The sequence below is a fragment of the Brassica oleracea genome, chromosome C3 (genome assembly GCF_000695525.1).
Source record: "Brassica oleracea var. oleracea cultivar TO1000 chromosome C3, BOL, whole genome shotgun sequence".
NCBI lineage: Eukaryota > Viridiplantae > Streptophyta > Magnoliopsida > Brassicales > Brassicaceae > Brassica > Brassica oleracea.
This window is the reverse complement of record NC_027750.1, coordinates 51,651,264-51,664,886: the sequence shown is the minus strand read 5'-3', so window position 1 is coordinate 51,664,886 and position 13,623 is coordinate 51,651,264. Positions and strand designations below refer to the sequence as shown.

Sequence of the window (13,623 nt, the reverse complement as noted above, 5' to 3'; positions counted from 1 at the left end):
CAACATTTATCCAATCCATCCCACTTCCTCAAGGTCCTAAAGCTGAGCTATTTGCTCTACGTCAAGAATCCACCAGAAAAGATGTCGAACGTGCTTTCGGGGTATTGCAATCGAGGTTTGCAATAGTTAAAAACCCTGCTCTACTATGGGACAAGGAAAAGATAGGGAAAATTATGAAAACTTGTGTCATATTGCACAATATGATAGTAGAGGACAAACGAGACGAATACAGTCTTACTGATACATCTGAGTTCGAGTCAGGAGAGTCAAGCAGAGGTTCAAAGGTCAAAAGGAGAGAAAGTTTGCATTCAGATAATATGCTAGGCATGCGCAATGAAGTTCGGGATTCAGGGAAACATGATAGGTTGAAAGCTGATTTAGTTGAAAATGTATGGCAAAAATTTAGTAATGAATAATCTTTGTATGTTCATCAATTATCAATGTAATGAATAAAAATTTATAAAAATTTATAAATTATTATATTTTATTCATGTATTCAAAAAAAATTCAAAACTAAATTTTTTTTAAAAAAATATTATTTTAATTCTTATGAACCCCTTCTTCGGGTTCACTAATGCAGAAGCACAATATCAAGAGGTTCATCACTATTCATGGTCCCACCATAAATATATTAAAAAATTGGTATGAAACCCAAAGGGGGGTTCACCGATGTGGATGCTCTTAGTTAGTTTAACTGTGTAACTTTATGTGTTTACTTTTTCAACTTCATATTATTGTGTTAGTTGATTTGATTAATTATGAGAACTTCGATTCAGAAATTTTGTGCCAAATTCTAGAACGATTGTTAGATACGGCAAGCGAAGTAGATATTCATGTCATCTAAAGTATATACGGCTGTTAACTTGTTATCATGATTAAATAGATATATATCAAGATGGTTTAAAAAAAATGTTATGATAAATATTTAGATGGTTTTTTGTGGTAAAATAATATTAGATGGTTGAATTGGGTGCAGGAGCAATTTACTACTTCAACTTTTGTCTATGATTGTTAAAATTATTAACTATGTTTTACACTCGCTCCGTTTCATATTAAATGTCATTTTAACTTTTAAATTTTGTTTAGTTATAAGTGTCGTTTTACATTTTCAAGGCAAATATTAAATGTTTTTTCCAGTTTTTATCCCTATTCTTAGCTCATTAAATAATAAAGTCAAACAAAATCATGTATTAAATAGGGATAAAACAAAACATTTAATCATTTTTTTAATTCATGTGAAAAAACCTTAAACGACATTTATAATGAAACAGAGGAAATTGTTTTCGAAGATAAATCAAAAAAATGGTGGTAGAAACATTTTTGAGAAATTAGGAGCTATACCAAAGACTTTTACGTATTTAGCGATATACCCATTGAATCAAAATTGTCACTGTTCAAAGTGCTTTTTTACTCTGCTACCCCTACAGCATCTAAGTGCTTTTTTACTTTGCTACCCCTACAGCACAAACATCTCATTATCCGCTAAAATCGTAGACCAAATCTTCTATTAGGATACGTAAAGATCTATCACTCTGTCACGTTATTCTCTTATGTATCTTTTGTCAGGTTACATTTCATTTTACTGCATTACGATAGAATTTTAAAAAACGAAAATTTAAGATTTGGGATTTCTCTCCCATTTTGTTTTACTATTCAGCGAAACCAGTCACCGTGACGGTCAGTATGGGGGAGAAAGATGGAACGCAGACGGCTGTTGCGTCTTTGGTGAAGCTCTCCTCCGCTGCGTCTCCGGTGAAGCTCTCCGCCGCTGCGTCTCCGGTGTAACTCTCCGCCGCGGCGTCTCCGGTGAAGTTCTCGATCTCTGTGTCCCTAGTCAAGCTCTTGCACCCTGCGTCTCCAGTGAAGCACTCCGCCGCTGCGTCCCTGACGAAGTTCTTCACCGTTGTTTCTCCATTTCATATATATGTTATATATGTTGTTACGGTTGACGTGTCATATTAGATCTTCTTGTTCGTTGACCGCGTAAATATTATATTGACTCTATAACAATTTGACATTAAAAAATCGGATTTTAATCTCAAGTAACTCATTTTTTAAAGAAGTATATATAATATTAATTGTCTAACAATTTGTCGTGATCAATGAAAACATTGCCTAAACATTACTTATATATTCATTTCATATGTCATAGTTATGATCTTGATTCTTATAAAGTTATGTGCATGTAATATGGAGTCAAACTCTATGACCGGTCAATATTTACAACCGACGAGTAATTCTAACAATACCCGGCTAAGATGAACTTCAATACATTATCGCTTAGGGTGAACAGACAAGTTATCCGGTTAACAAGATACATAACTATATAAGAAATCAGTTTTGTAGATAATTTGTTTACACTTACGTGGAGGTATATGGGTAGGGTTGGGAATAAGTGTGTTGGTGTAAGGATTTAGATAACCACACCAAAAAATTCTACACCTGAAACCCTTAATAATAAACACTTAACCCAAACAATAAATCCAATGTCCTAAACCCTAAACCCTAAACCCAAAATACTAGACCCTAAACCCAATAGGAACCCCGGAACCCAATCCTAGTGACTAAACCGTAAACAATAAAATACTAAACCCCAAATACAAAATACTAAACCCTAAACCCAATAGGATCCCGGGAACCCAAAACCAAATGTCTAATCCCTATTGTATTTAGGGTTTAGGGATTAGACATTAGGGTTTGGGTTCACGGGTTCCTATTGGTTTAAGGGTTTAGTATTTGGGGTTTAGTGACTAGGGTTTAGGTTCTGGGGTTACTATTGAGTTTCGGGTTTAGTGACTATGGTTTGGGTTTCGGGCTTCCTATTGGGTTTAGGGTTTGGTATTTTGGGTTTAGGGTTTAGTATTCAGGGCATTGGATTTTTTGCTAACCTATGTATCCGTAATATAGAAACAATCGAATTGGCCGGTCAATAGTTACAACACTCGGTTCACTCAGAAAGTATCCGGCTAAGCAGATATTTTAAACGTTATCGTTTTTGGTGAACGGAGATGTTAGCCGGTTAAATCGATAGTAAACTGTATACGAATTTATTTTTCTACATACCTTGTTTACACTTACATTAGAGCGGTGGTGGTAACGTTGAGAATAAGGGTATAAGATTTAGGATATAGTAATAAGGGTACAGAGTTTAGTGTTTGGGTTTAGAGTATAGTAATGTATAGAGTTTAGTCTTATCCTAGTTAGAAGTATTATTAATGATAAATAGTATACGGTTGATATATATTGTACCTGGTGCAAATAAAATATTGGCCGGCTAATATTTTATGGTCTTGTCATAACAATCACATACACGGCTAATATATATTGTGTTTGGGGCAACAAAACTTTTGACCGACGAATATTATATTTACATATCTAAATAACAAAAAAAATTAATTGTGTGGCTACAAATGATCATTGGGATGGCTCAGCACTCTTCGAACTTAGGGAGAATCATGCGAGTTCTGATGAAGCGAACGACCCCATGAATCAAAATCTGTATAACATCTGGTTCGACTTCTGAATGTTTTAAATCTGCAAAATTCTGGTAAAAAACAGACAATTACACATTAAATTGATTTACCATGTGACCGCTCACATTTGGTCAGTTTTTTGGAATTCATTAGAAGAATAAAAAAAAATAAGCAGAGGAGGAAGTAAGAGGAAGAAGTAAGAGTATGAAGAAAGAGAATAAAAAAAATCTCTGGCAAATCTTTTGTTGGATTTGGGTTACAACTGCGCCTTATGTAGTATTTTGGTTACCGATGCAAATTCATATAATCTAAAAGAAATTTTTATATTATCTTGCTAAATCCACCTATATATCTTCTGTCAGAAAAAATGATCCTAGGAGTCTAAGACTTGGAAGTTGAGTCTTCAAGCGTTCAGGGTATTGCCGTCTTTTTGATTCGTTACTGCCTACCACATATGCTCATCTTTTCCTTCATTGGCATTCTCTTAATTTAGCGATCTTTCTACGTTTTTCACCTAAATTTCTCAACATTTTTACTAAAATTTTACTTTTTATTTATATGAAACAAGAATAGTTGTATACGTTTTGTTCCTTCTACCTTCTCTTTTTTCATTTATTTTTACATCTACAACACATATAACTACAATGAATATCTTTGTCCCAAATTCTACAACAAATAATTTACATCTACAACTCACAAATCATCCTCTTAGTATAAACTGGTCAACTTCTATATGGATTAAAACTATTTTTTCTTAGGAAATGATGTTCAAAAACGCGGGTGAGTTACTGAGTAATCGGCCGCAAAAACGGTGTTCGGAAGGCAATCGTAGCGATTATGAGCAGATCGGGAAAATTGTACGGTGACCCAAGTTTCAACTGTTTGAGCCGTAGAATTCAATAAGCCGGCGACTTATATTTTTCGTCGCGTGATATAGATTTATAATATCATAAATTTCTTTGCATAAATGGCTTAGTTTGTGTTAGATTTATAAGATTTTGGTGATAATTTGAAGAAAAATGGCGAAAAAGCAACGAACAGGATGTATAATGCAAGCGACGGCCATTTTAGGTTACAGCTTTTTCGCAGGGAAAATGATAAAAGCAAAAGCATCAGCGTACCCTTTATTAATAATACGAAAATTAAAAAAATGTTGTGTACTTGGGTATTGATCCTGAAGCGCTTGACAATCAAAGCAACACACGGACCACTGAGCCAAGTCAACTTCTTTCAATGTCATTGCAAATAAATGATATTTAGCTACAATTAGATGAAAATCTTTGAAAAAAAATCCCCGAATACTCTCCGATTAATCTCCGAGTTTTCATCAACTCGCTAGGTCCAGACCGACCGCCCGACTCACGCCTAGCGTAGTTTCGAACATGGGAAAATCCACATTCAAACACCACTTCCTCTATCTAACGGTAGCTACATTTTTATATTGTATTGCACAGTATCGATTTATATCCTTAAATCAGATTTTTTGGTTGTCCCTAATACTTTATTCTGTTTACTGATTAGAGAACTAAAATATATTTTATTTTAGAATTCTTTTGAAAATGCATGAAATTATATATATATATATAGTGTAATGAAGAGAACATAATTTAAAACTGTAGATGTCGCAAATATAATTTTAGCAACATATAGATGTCTAGTTAAGTTAGACCTTTCTTTTGGTAAAACAGTTAAGTTGTAAGTCTTACACCTTACGTGTAGTATCCGTTGATAAATGAAATTGTGTAAGGTGTCCACAACGAAACGTCAGAATGAAATGCCATGAGTGGCCGTGATGTGAATATGAGCCAAGGCGTACTCCTAGCTACATTTTTGCTAAAATTTGGGGCATACTCCTACAACCGTTTTGTGTTTTTTTTTCTCTTTTTTCCATTAATTTTTTTTCTCTTCTCAAATCTTTGATTCTCGCAAACATATTTTTGTTTTTTTTATTATGGTTTTGCTTTTGTAAGCAAATCTGGAAATATGATTGCATCAGGCTGATTTCAACTATTATTCAGATCTAGCGGTGGTGAAGGTTAACGATGATGAACCGGATGTAGATCAACTGATCAGAAAAAGAATAAGATATGAAGAAGATAGCTTGCCAACAATATATGGTAGTAAGTAATAATGACAGTGAGCTGGCGAATGAATGTCATTACTTCTGAAAAGAGGAGAAGATGAAGAAGATGAGTTCATAGACTATACTATGCTGGGTATAAAAAAACTATAGTATTGTATATTTTGTTTAGTGCTGTAACTTTCTATGTAAGGTTACTATACTATTTAATATACAGTATTATGTTTTTCACGTATTTCTATATTATTTCTTTTAAATTAAACAATTGGTTTTGTTTCTCTTCTATGTCATTTTTGTATTTTTTCTTGGGATATAAAATTTGTTTTGTTCCAATGTTAGAAGATGTTATGTTTGAATGTTAGGATCATGTGTAGTTCGAAGATGTTATTTTCAACAACAAATGCTCTTATTTCTTTTTATACTATTTTACGTATGATGCTCAACTAACGTAAATAGAACATATATTTATATACTATTTTATATAAGATCCATACTAGGTATTATTTATTGAACAAGTAAATGTGATTTCAAATGTAATTTATATATTGTATTTGGGTTTACAGGATCCTACCTAGGGTTTAGATTTACTAAGTAGGGGTTTGGGTATAGGAGGGTTCAGTGGTTCATTATTTATGTATGTTGTGTTACATCTAATAGTATATTTGCATTATCTATAGGATTATGTTCTATTTGAAGTTATTTACTATACTGTATATTTGTTTTCCATTCTGTTTGACAAGTGTGTTGTTTTTTTTTCTGCATATGATAAATAAATTGGTATGTTGCCTTCTGCTGATGATTTAATGGTAAATAGTTTATAGGCCACGCATGTCCATTCCATGGAATTTAAGCACGTGATTTGGTGAAAATGGAATACTTGTATCAACTAGTTTCCACTTGTTTTTACTGAATACCGTGAAACCGTATGCGATTATTAGAACTGTAGTGTGTCTTATGTAAAATATCTTCTAGTAAATAGTATGCAGCTATACATGTATATACCATCTGAAACACAGAGGAGATGACTATACCATGTGAAACACATACGTCATCTCGCTTCGCTCTACGTGACCGGAAACTTGTACTTAAAAAAGACAAAACCGGACCTTTATTGAGCTAATTGTCATCGACTTAATTATGCCAAAATCACCGGTATATTCTTCATTTCCCTTTGTGTTTTGTATATACACCAAATTCTCCCTAGAAAAAAATGCAACTTGCCAAAGAATCAACAAAGACGGAAATTGCATTTGTCACACGTTATTCGTCACATGTATGGAACACAGTAAGGACGTTAGACTAGATATAGGGTGTTTGACATATTTTTCTAAAGGTTGGTTTCCAAATCCGATTTTCTTTTTTAAACAAGAAAACACACACAAGATTTGCAGTGTTTTATTTTCAGTGTAATGATTATAACTTATATCTACTTGCTATTTGGTCATCGGATCAAATAATTTGTGTATATCATTCTACAATAACATTTTGTTAATGTGTGTATTCAATCACTGATCTGTTAGAAAGATTACTTTTTGATGGAATTTGAGTGACAATAATTATTAGTGAATTTGTATAGATTTTTATTTGTTCTTTTATTAAAATATTTATAAATAATACAAAAATATGACGTTTAGATGATTATATTTTTGACAAGAAAAATCACTCTGAAACACCACTAAAATCACCAGTATTTTTTTATAACGCTGGGTTTTATATATATCAAAATAAAAAGAGGAACATCGTTATAGAGATATACTCTAACAAACTCTTGCCCCAAAAAGAACAAACTAGAGGAGAGAAATAAAGCAAAAATTTCTAAGTGATCTTTTGAATTCCTTATAAAATTATTTGAATAATTTTGTAAGACATGCAAATTTGTCGCTTCCATCCGTTTGTTTGAAGTCGTTCGTGGTAAAGATTAAAATTCTAGACTTTTTGTACGGGAAAATCACATTTTAAATTCTGAAAGTGCTATATTCTCACACTTTAAACACTAACGTTTTTTAACTATCACTTTAAACATTAAAAATCTTCCAATAACATTAAAATGATATTTTTATCATAAAAATCTTCCAATCAAGTTTACTTGTTCTTCAAACCAAGTAGATGATCGGCACTATTGATTTCATGATGACATATCAGTTTCTTTAAAAAAAATTAATAAATAAATAATAAATTACATAAAATTCGGAAAAAATGTAAAAAATTCAAAAAAATCTAAAAATTCAAAAAATCTAAAATTAAAAAAATATATAAAATTTAATATAAATAAAATGTTTTTGAAAATATAGAAAAGAAAAAAGGGATGATAAAAATTATTTTATGTAAAATTTACATATTTGTTAAGAGATCTATTGGTATTGTTTATTAGAATTATATTTATCAGTGAAGTTCTTAAAAATAGTAAATTATTTTTAAATTAAATAAATTACTAATCAAACTTTAGAGAAACTAAATATATGTTACTTATCTAAAAAACTCCACTAACACCAAAACCTAACATATATAAAAGAAAAAACGATAAAATTTATTTTATGTAAAATTAACATATTTTAAAAATATTTTATTTTATTTTAATTTTGTAATTTTGTAACTTTTTAGAATTTTTTCTAATTTTCCATTTTTTATGCATTTTATTATTTATTTATTAATTTATTATTATTTTAAAAAAACTGACACATCATTATGAAATGAACAGTGCCGGTCACATACTTGACTTGAAGACAAGTAAATTTCATTGGAAGTTTCTTACGATAAAACTTTCCGGTTTAAAGTGTTAGTGAAAAAACTTAAATGTTTAAAATGTAAGAATGTGACAGTCTCATGGTTTAAAATGTGATTTCCTTTTTGTAATATCTGGTTTGTGGTATAAATTATTGTATGTTGAATTTAAAAAAATAAAATTGGTCATCTATTTCATCAAAATGTAATTATCTTTTTGTTATTTAATAAAAGTAACTTCAGAGTTAAATATGATTGATATGAAATTGTGGAAAATAAATAACTTTTAGAAACTGGTTTAAGATATAGTCTGAATGAGGTCTAAACACACACAAAATTGTGTGATGAATACACAGTAAGTAAATAAATCTTCTTTTTTTTTTGTCACTAAAGTAAATAAATCTTCTAAACCTCTAAAAATTAACATACCAACTGTCGGCTCGATGGTGGAACCTACAGACGAACTGGGGCGTTACAATTTGGTCTTAGAACATTTCCTGTTGTGTTAGTTTATTATTGCTCTCCATAGTTTTTATAGGAAAGTTTCTTGAGAACAACTATTACTCATCATTTTGAGTAATGACACTTCTTAAGATTACATTTACACATACATGGTTTACCTAGAGAATGGAACAAAATGTGTATATGACTATTAGTCTGTATATACCTATGACAAAACACAAGCAAGCGCATGCATACATTATTCATATGCCGTAAGTATGCATGCCTTAGCATTATCTTTTTCATAGAACCCCAATATACCTAACGCTTTTACCCACAAGTAACTTTGTTGAAGAACATATGCAACATAGCTTCTGGCCTCATTTTGGCTTCTTATGTCTCTGTTTCGAACCTACACTGCCATGAGGAACTGGGCCAGGATAAGGAAAACCGCCTCCGTAAACCGGGCTAGGGTTCCAAAACCCGTAATCTCCATACAACTTTGGTAGAAAGCTCTTGGATTTCACCTTATAGGAAGAATCTAAATCTTGAGATGATGAAGATTTGGAAGTAGAGAAAGAGGGTCTTGCCATTACGGTCGAGATGATGATAATAGCAAGGGTAGTTATGAGAAACATAGACATGCTAGAAACATGAGGAAACATCATCAAAATACTTAGGATGTGCATGATGTTCCTACCTGTTCTGAGCTATTTAAAACAAGATTAGATAGAGGATTACAGCACATGTCCTGTTTTAATATTTAATTATATTGAATAATTATGAAACTAACTTGTTTTACATCAAAGGTGTAATGAAGAGAAGGCTTTTGAGGATTCAATAGCTGTTTTTGGTCATCACGTCATATGAATGAAAAAGATCATGATGTTTGCATGAACTTTGTTGTTTATACTCATGGAAACGAAATCACGTTGGTTACTAATTAGTCAACTCTTCGTATGGATTCTTCTGAACGTAGCAAATAGAGCAAGGCCCATTAGTATTATAAGGCCCATATTGATATTGACATAGCGCTAGATTTGCTTCCACGTTTTTTTGTTTGACCTTAGAGCATCATTAAACCAAAAAACCATTTTGGATTTTTTATTAATTTTTAAGTATTAAATGTTATATAAAAGACCTAGATAAGAGACAGCAACATTTTTGTGCTCCACTGAAAGTTTCTTATTTAGAGATTTTTTAAAAAAAAATTAAACATTATTTACCGGTGAAAAAGGAAATCGGCTTTGGCTGGCTCTCTCGTCGCGCACACCTGTCAAACAAAACATAGGAAACCAAAGTTGAAAGGGCATAAAGAAAACCAAACGAACGAGTTTGAAGCATTGATTAGCAAAAGATAGAATTCTCTCTAGTAGGTATGAACAAGAGGACGTGTCCATGATAGGCATTGTAGAATCACATTTGCAAAACAACTGAAAAAATAAATACATATTCAAGGGGGAGGAAACAGAAGCAAGTAAAGCAACTCAATCAACCAGAATATTTAACAAACTCTTCTTCATACTGGAAAAGAACCTGCAAAAGATGCAAAGCAAGAATACAAGTAAGATTTTCAAATGGTCTCATTCAACCAACATTCAAAGCACATGAAGCGTAAGTTGTCCGGAGTTAACATCAAGCTTAGACAGCATAGAGACTCAAGATTGTTCCAAAATAGTCCAGCTAAGAAACGAGAACAGTCACATGTTACATATGCAGTTTTAATATCCTGTTTGCAACAAGCTGATTATTTTGATTTTCAACAAGGGCATTATACTAGAGACCAGGGTCGGATTAAGCTTGCCATGAATAAAACTTGTTAAAATTCAACAAATCGTGTTTTTTCTAATACTGATATGATAAGAGAGACAATTCATTGCAAAGCATTATTGAATAGACCATGTTCACTTAAACCTCGTTGATTCTCTCTTACAAGCGTAAAAAGAACAATTTAGTGTTGTTTACCTCTCAACTCTTTAAGTAGACGGAAAGAGAAGCCCTTTCAATCAACAGTCACAACAACGTGTGGCTTAAACATAACTGCAGCATCAATAGTCTCCTTCAACTTCACCTGCAATCTCAAATAAATAAAAGAATCAAAAGACATTAAACTCTAACTCCAAGGTTTAACATCTCACACGGAACTTATCAAAAGAGCATCCTTAGCCAACTGATCAGCGGGCACATTACAGGTGCAATTGATAAATTTAAAAGAGATAGAAGTCAAGGAGAGGCTCAACACACAGATGTCATGGAGGATTCCTTTGAGCTCAATCACAGACTTGTTTCCTGTGATGAGAGAGATGAGACTTTTTGAATCAGAGAAACAAATCAAGTCTTTAACTTTGTGTGATATCGCAGCTTCCATAGCTGCCTTTAATGCCAGCGCTTCCGCAATCAGCACAGTTGCTACCACTTCAGTTGAAGTCGAGCCCTGGACTAGCGTAGCTCCATCTGGTTTCAAACAAATCCATCCTAATCCTCCTGCACCGGTGGAGCTGTTCCAAGCAGCATCGGAGTAACAAGAGAAGATATTGTTGTTTACCTGTGGGACGGCTGGGGTATGTATTCGAACTGCTTTGCTTTGACAGTCTTTGGCCGAATCAGAGGGGGTTTTGGTGCTTGTATTAGCATTTTGCCATTCATGAGCACTCTTAATGGCTTTGGTCAACACCTCTGATTCCGAAAAAGACTTATCTTCGAAGCATAATTGGTTTCTTCTTGTCCATAGAACCCACAAGATCCAAGGGTACAGCGGTACCGACAAGCCCACCGGCGGGAGATTATGCATTTTAGTGCACGTCTTCGGTAGTTCCTCAGTCGAAGAGACTGAGCTAGTAGATGGTACAAACATTGCATGACAAGCTTCCCAGATTCTCCTTGCAAATGGACAGTTGAACATAACATGAATAACGGATTCACTTTCTCCACATCTCCTGCACCTGCCATCAACCTGCACGAATTGAAGTTTAAATGTCATTTTATTTACTTTCTCCGTTTTACAATCAATGAATATCAGTTAAAATTTTACACATTAAAAACCCATTAAATTTTCTGTTTGTCTCTAACTACTAGTATACTATTTGTTTATTTTGTTAATTAATAAACTAAAAATAAGATAATTTAAAAAATCTATTGAATAAATGCATTGAAAATATAGAAAATAATAATAGAATATATTTTAAAATCTATAATTACACTTAATAGGAAATAGAAAAGGTATTAGTCAAATGTCAATTTATTTCTAGTGATATTCTGAATTATAACTTAATAAAAACTGCTTATATATAAAAGCTTCTCTACACATATTGATGCTTTAATGTCAAGTTTCTATATCAAACCAAAAATGATATGTTTTTGAACAGAAAAATGAATTAGACTTGATTTCGTTTCAGAAATTCATGATAATGATATAAAAGAAAAAGAACATGAAACAGACTTAATTTAGTTTCTGTTAGAAATATGAGAGAAGTGTTGTTGTGAAAGTTATGTCTTTCTCATTAGCTCACACTATCAATATATAGTGGAGGTTCCAAAGGTTTACAACAAAGGAGAGAATCTACACATTTATTACATATTGACCACAAAGATATAGTCTTGGTCAAAGCTCATAAATGCTCCGGTTGAATGAGTCTTCATCTTGACTAGTCTTGGTCGGATGAGACGGACCGGAGACGGGTGTAGACAGACCGGATAGTCTGGTCGGATGTAAACCTCCCTGATGGTTAATGGCAATCCACATATCCATATCATGGATTTATAACAGTTTCAGAATTCATGATATATTAGCACGTGTTTTAAATGTTTTTAGCTTGCATATGATACGCGCCAAATAAATGAGATTCAGTCAATGAGAGACACGCTTTGATCCAAATGTCTCCACTGTCTCCGGCTTGACCACCAGAAAAATCCAAAGCCTCCTCCTTTGTTATTTTTTCTCGGCACGTTCCAATAGTTAACTAATCTTATAATTCTTTTTTTCCTTGAGAACAAGTATAATTCTAAATTTTTTTTTGGTCAAACCGTATATAATTCTAAATTTTTTAAGATACTTTTATCACAATGATGATTGAGTTTCATATTCATGCATCAACCCCACTAGTTTGTATACTCTGAACCATAACCATTAGATTTTATTCTTATTATATTCCACTGTCCAATTCCTCCGTTGGATCCAAAAAACTATCCTTAAACGTTCTGACAAAAAAAAACAATTAACGCGTAAGACGTAAGTATATTATTAGATTCGTATAGTAAGTGGACCAAATGAATGAAACTGAAAAAAAAGTTCCTAATAGTGATTGGTCGCCGTGTATAAGTTATGTCTACGCGGATGCATAACATATATATATATATATATATATATATATATATATATATATATACCACTACAATAAAACAGACATACTATATATATATATATATATTGTAATCACTACAAGAAAACAGCGACATACCGAAGGAAAAACTCGTCGGTATGTCGTCGGAATAACGTTATTTCGACGACATACCGACGAAACAAATCCTCGGAAATAACTCCTCGGAAATTCATTTTTCCTCGGAATTTCCTAGGAAATTTCCGACGGAATTCCGAGTAAACAAATTTCCGAGGAAACTCCGAGGACCACCAGTTCGTCGGAAAGCTCCTCGGAATATACCGAAGGAGAACTTTCTCGGGATATTTCGATGGACTTTCCGATGGTCCAATCCTCGGAAGTTCCGACGAAATGTTCCTCGGAATTTTCATAGGGAATTTCCGAGGAACGGAGCCCTCGGAAAATTCAGAGGAACGAGTCCCTCGGAATTTAAAAAAAATTAATTCTTTTTAAAAAAATAAAATTTTTGAAATTTAAATTCGAAAATATAAAATTAAAATTAAAATTGAAAACATATTAGATAATATTCAAA

The 13,623-nt window shown here is 32.6% G+C and overlaps 1 protein-coding gene across 1 annotated transcript; it reads right to left on the bottom strand.

Moving 5' to 3' along the window:
* Positions 1-8,643: 8,643 nt before the first annotated feature.
* On the bottom strand, positions 8,644-9,563 carry LOC106333743. Its single transcript, XM_013772158.1, has 2 exons — positions 9,509-9,563; positions 8,644-9,425 (listed from the first exon to the last, which is right to left on the bottom strand). Exon 2 carries the CDS (start codon positions 9,402-9,404, stop codon positions 9,096-9,098), a length of 309 nt encoding a protein of 102 aa, XP_013627612.1. The 5' UTR covers positions 9,405-9,425; positions 9,509-9,563; the 3' UTR covers positions 8,644-9,095.
* Positions 9,564-13,623: the final 4,060 nt, after the last annotated feature.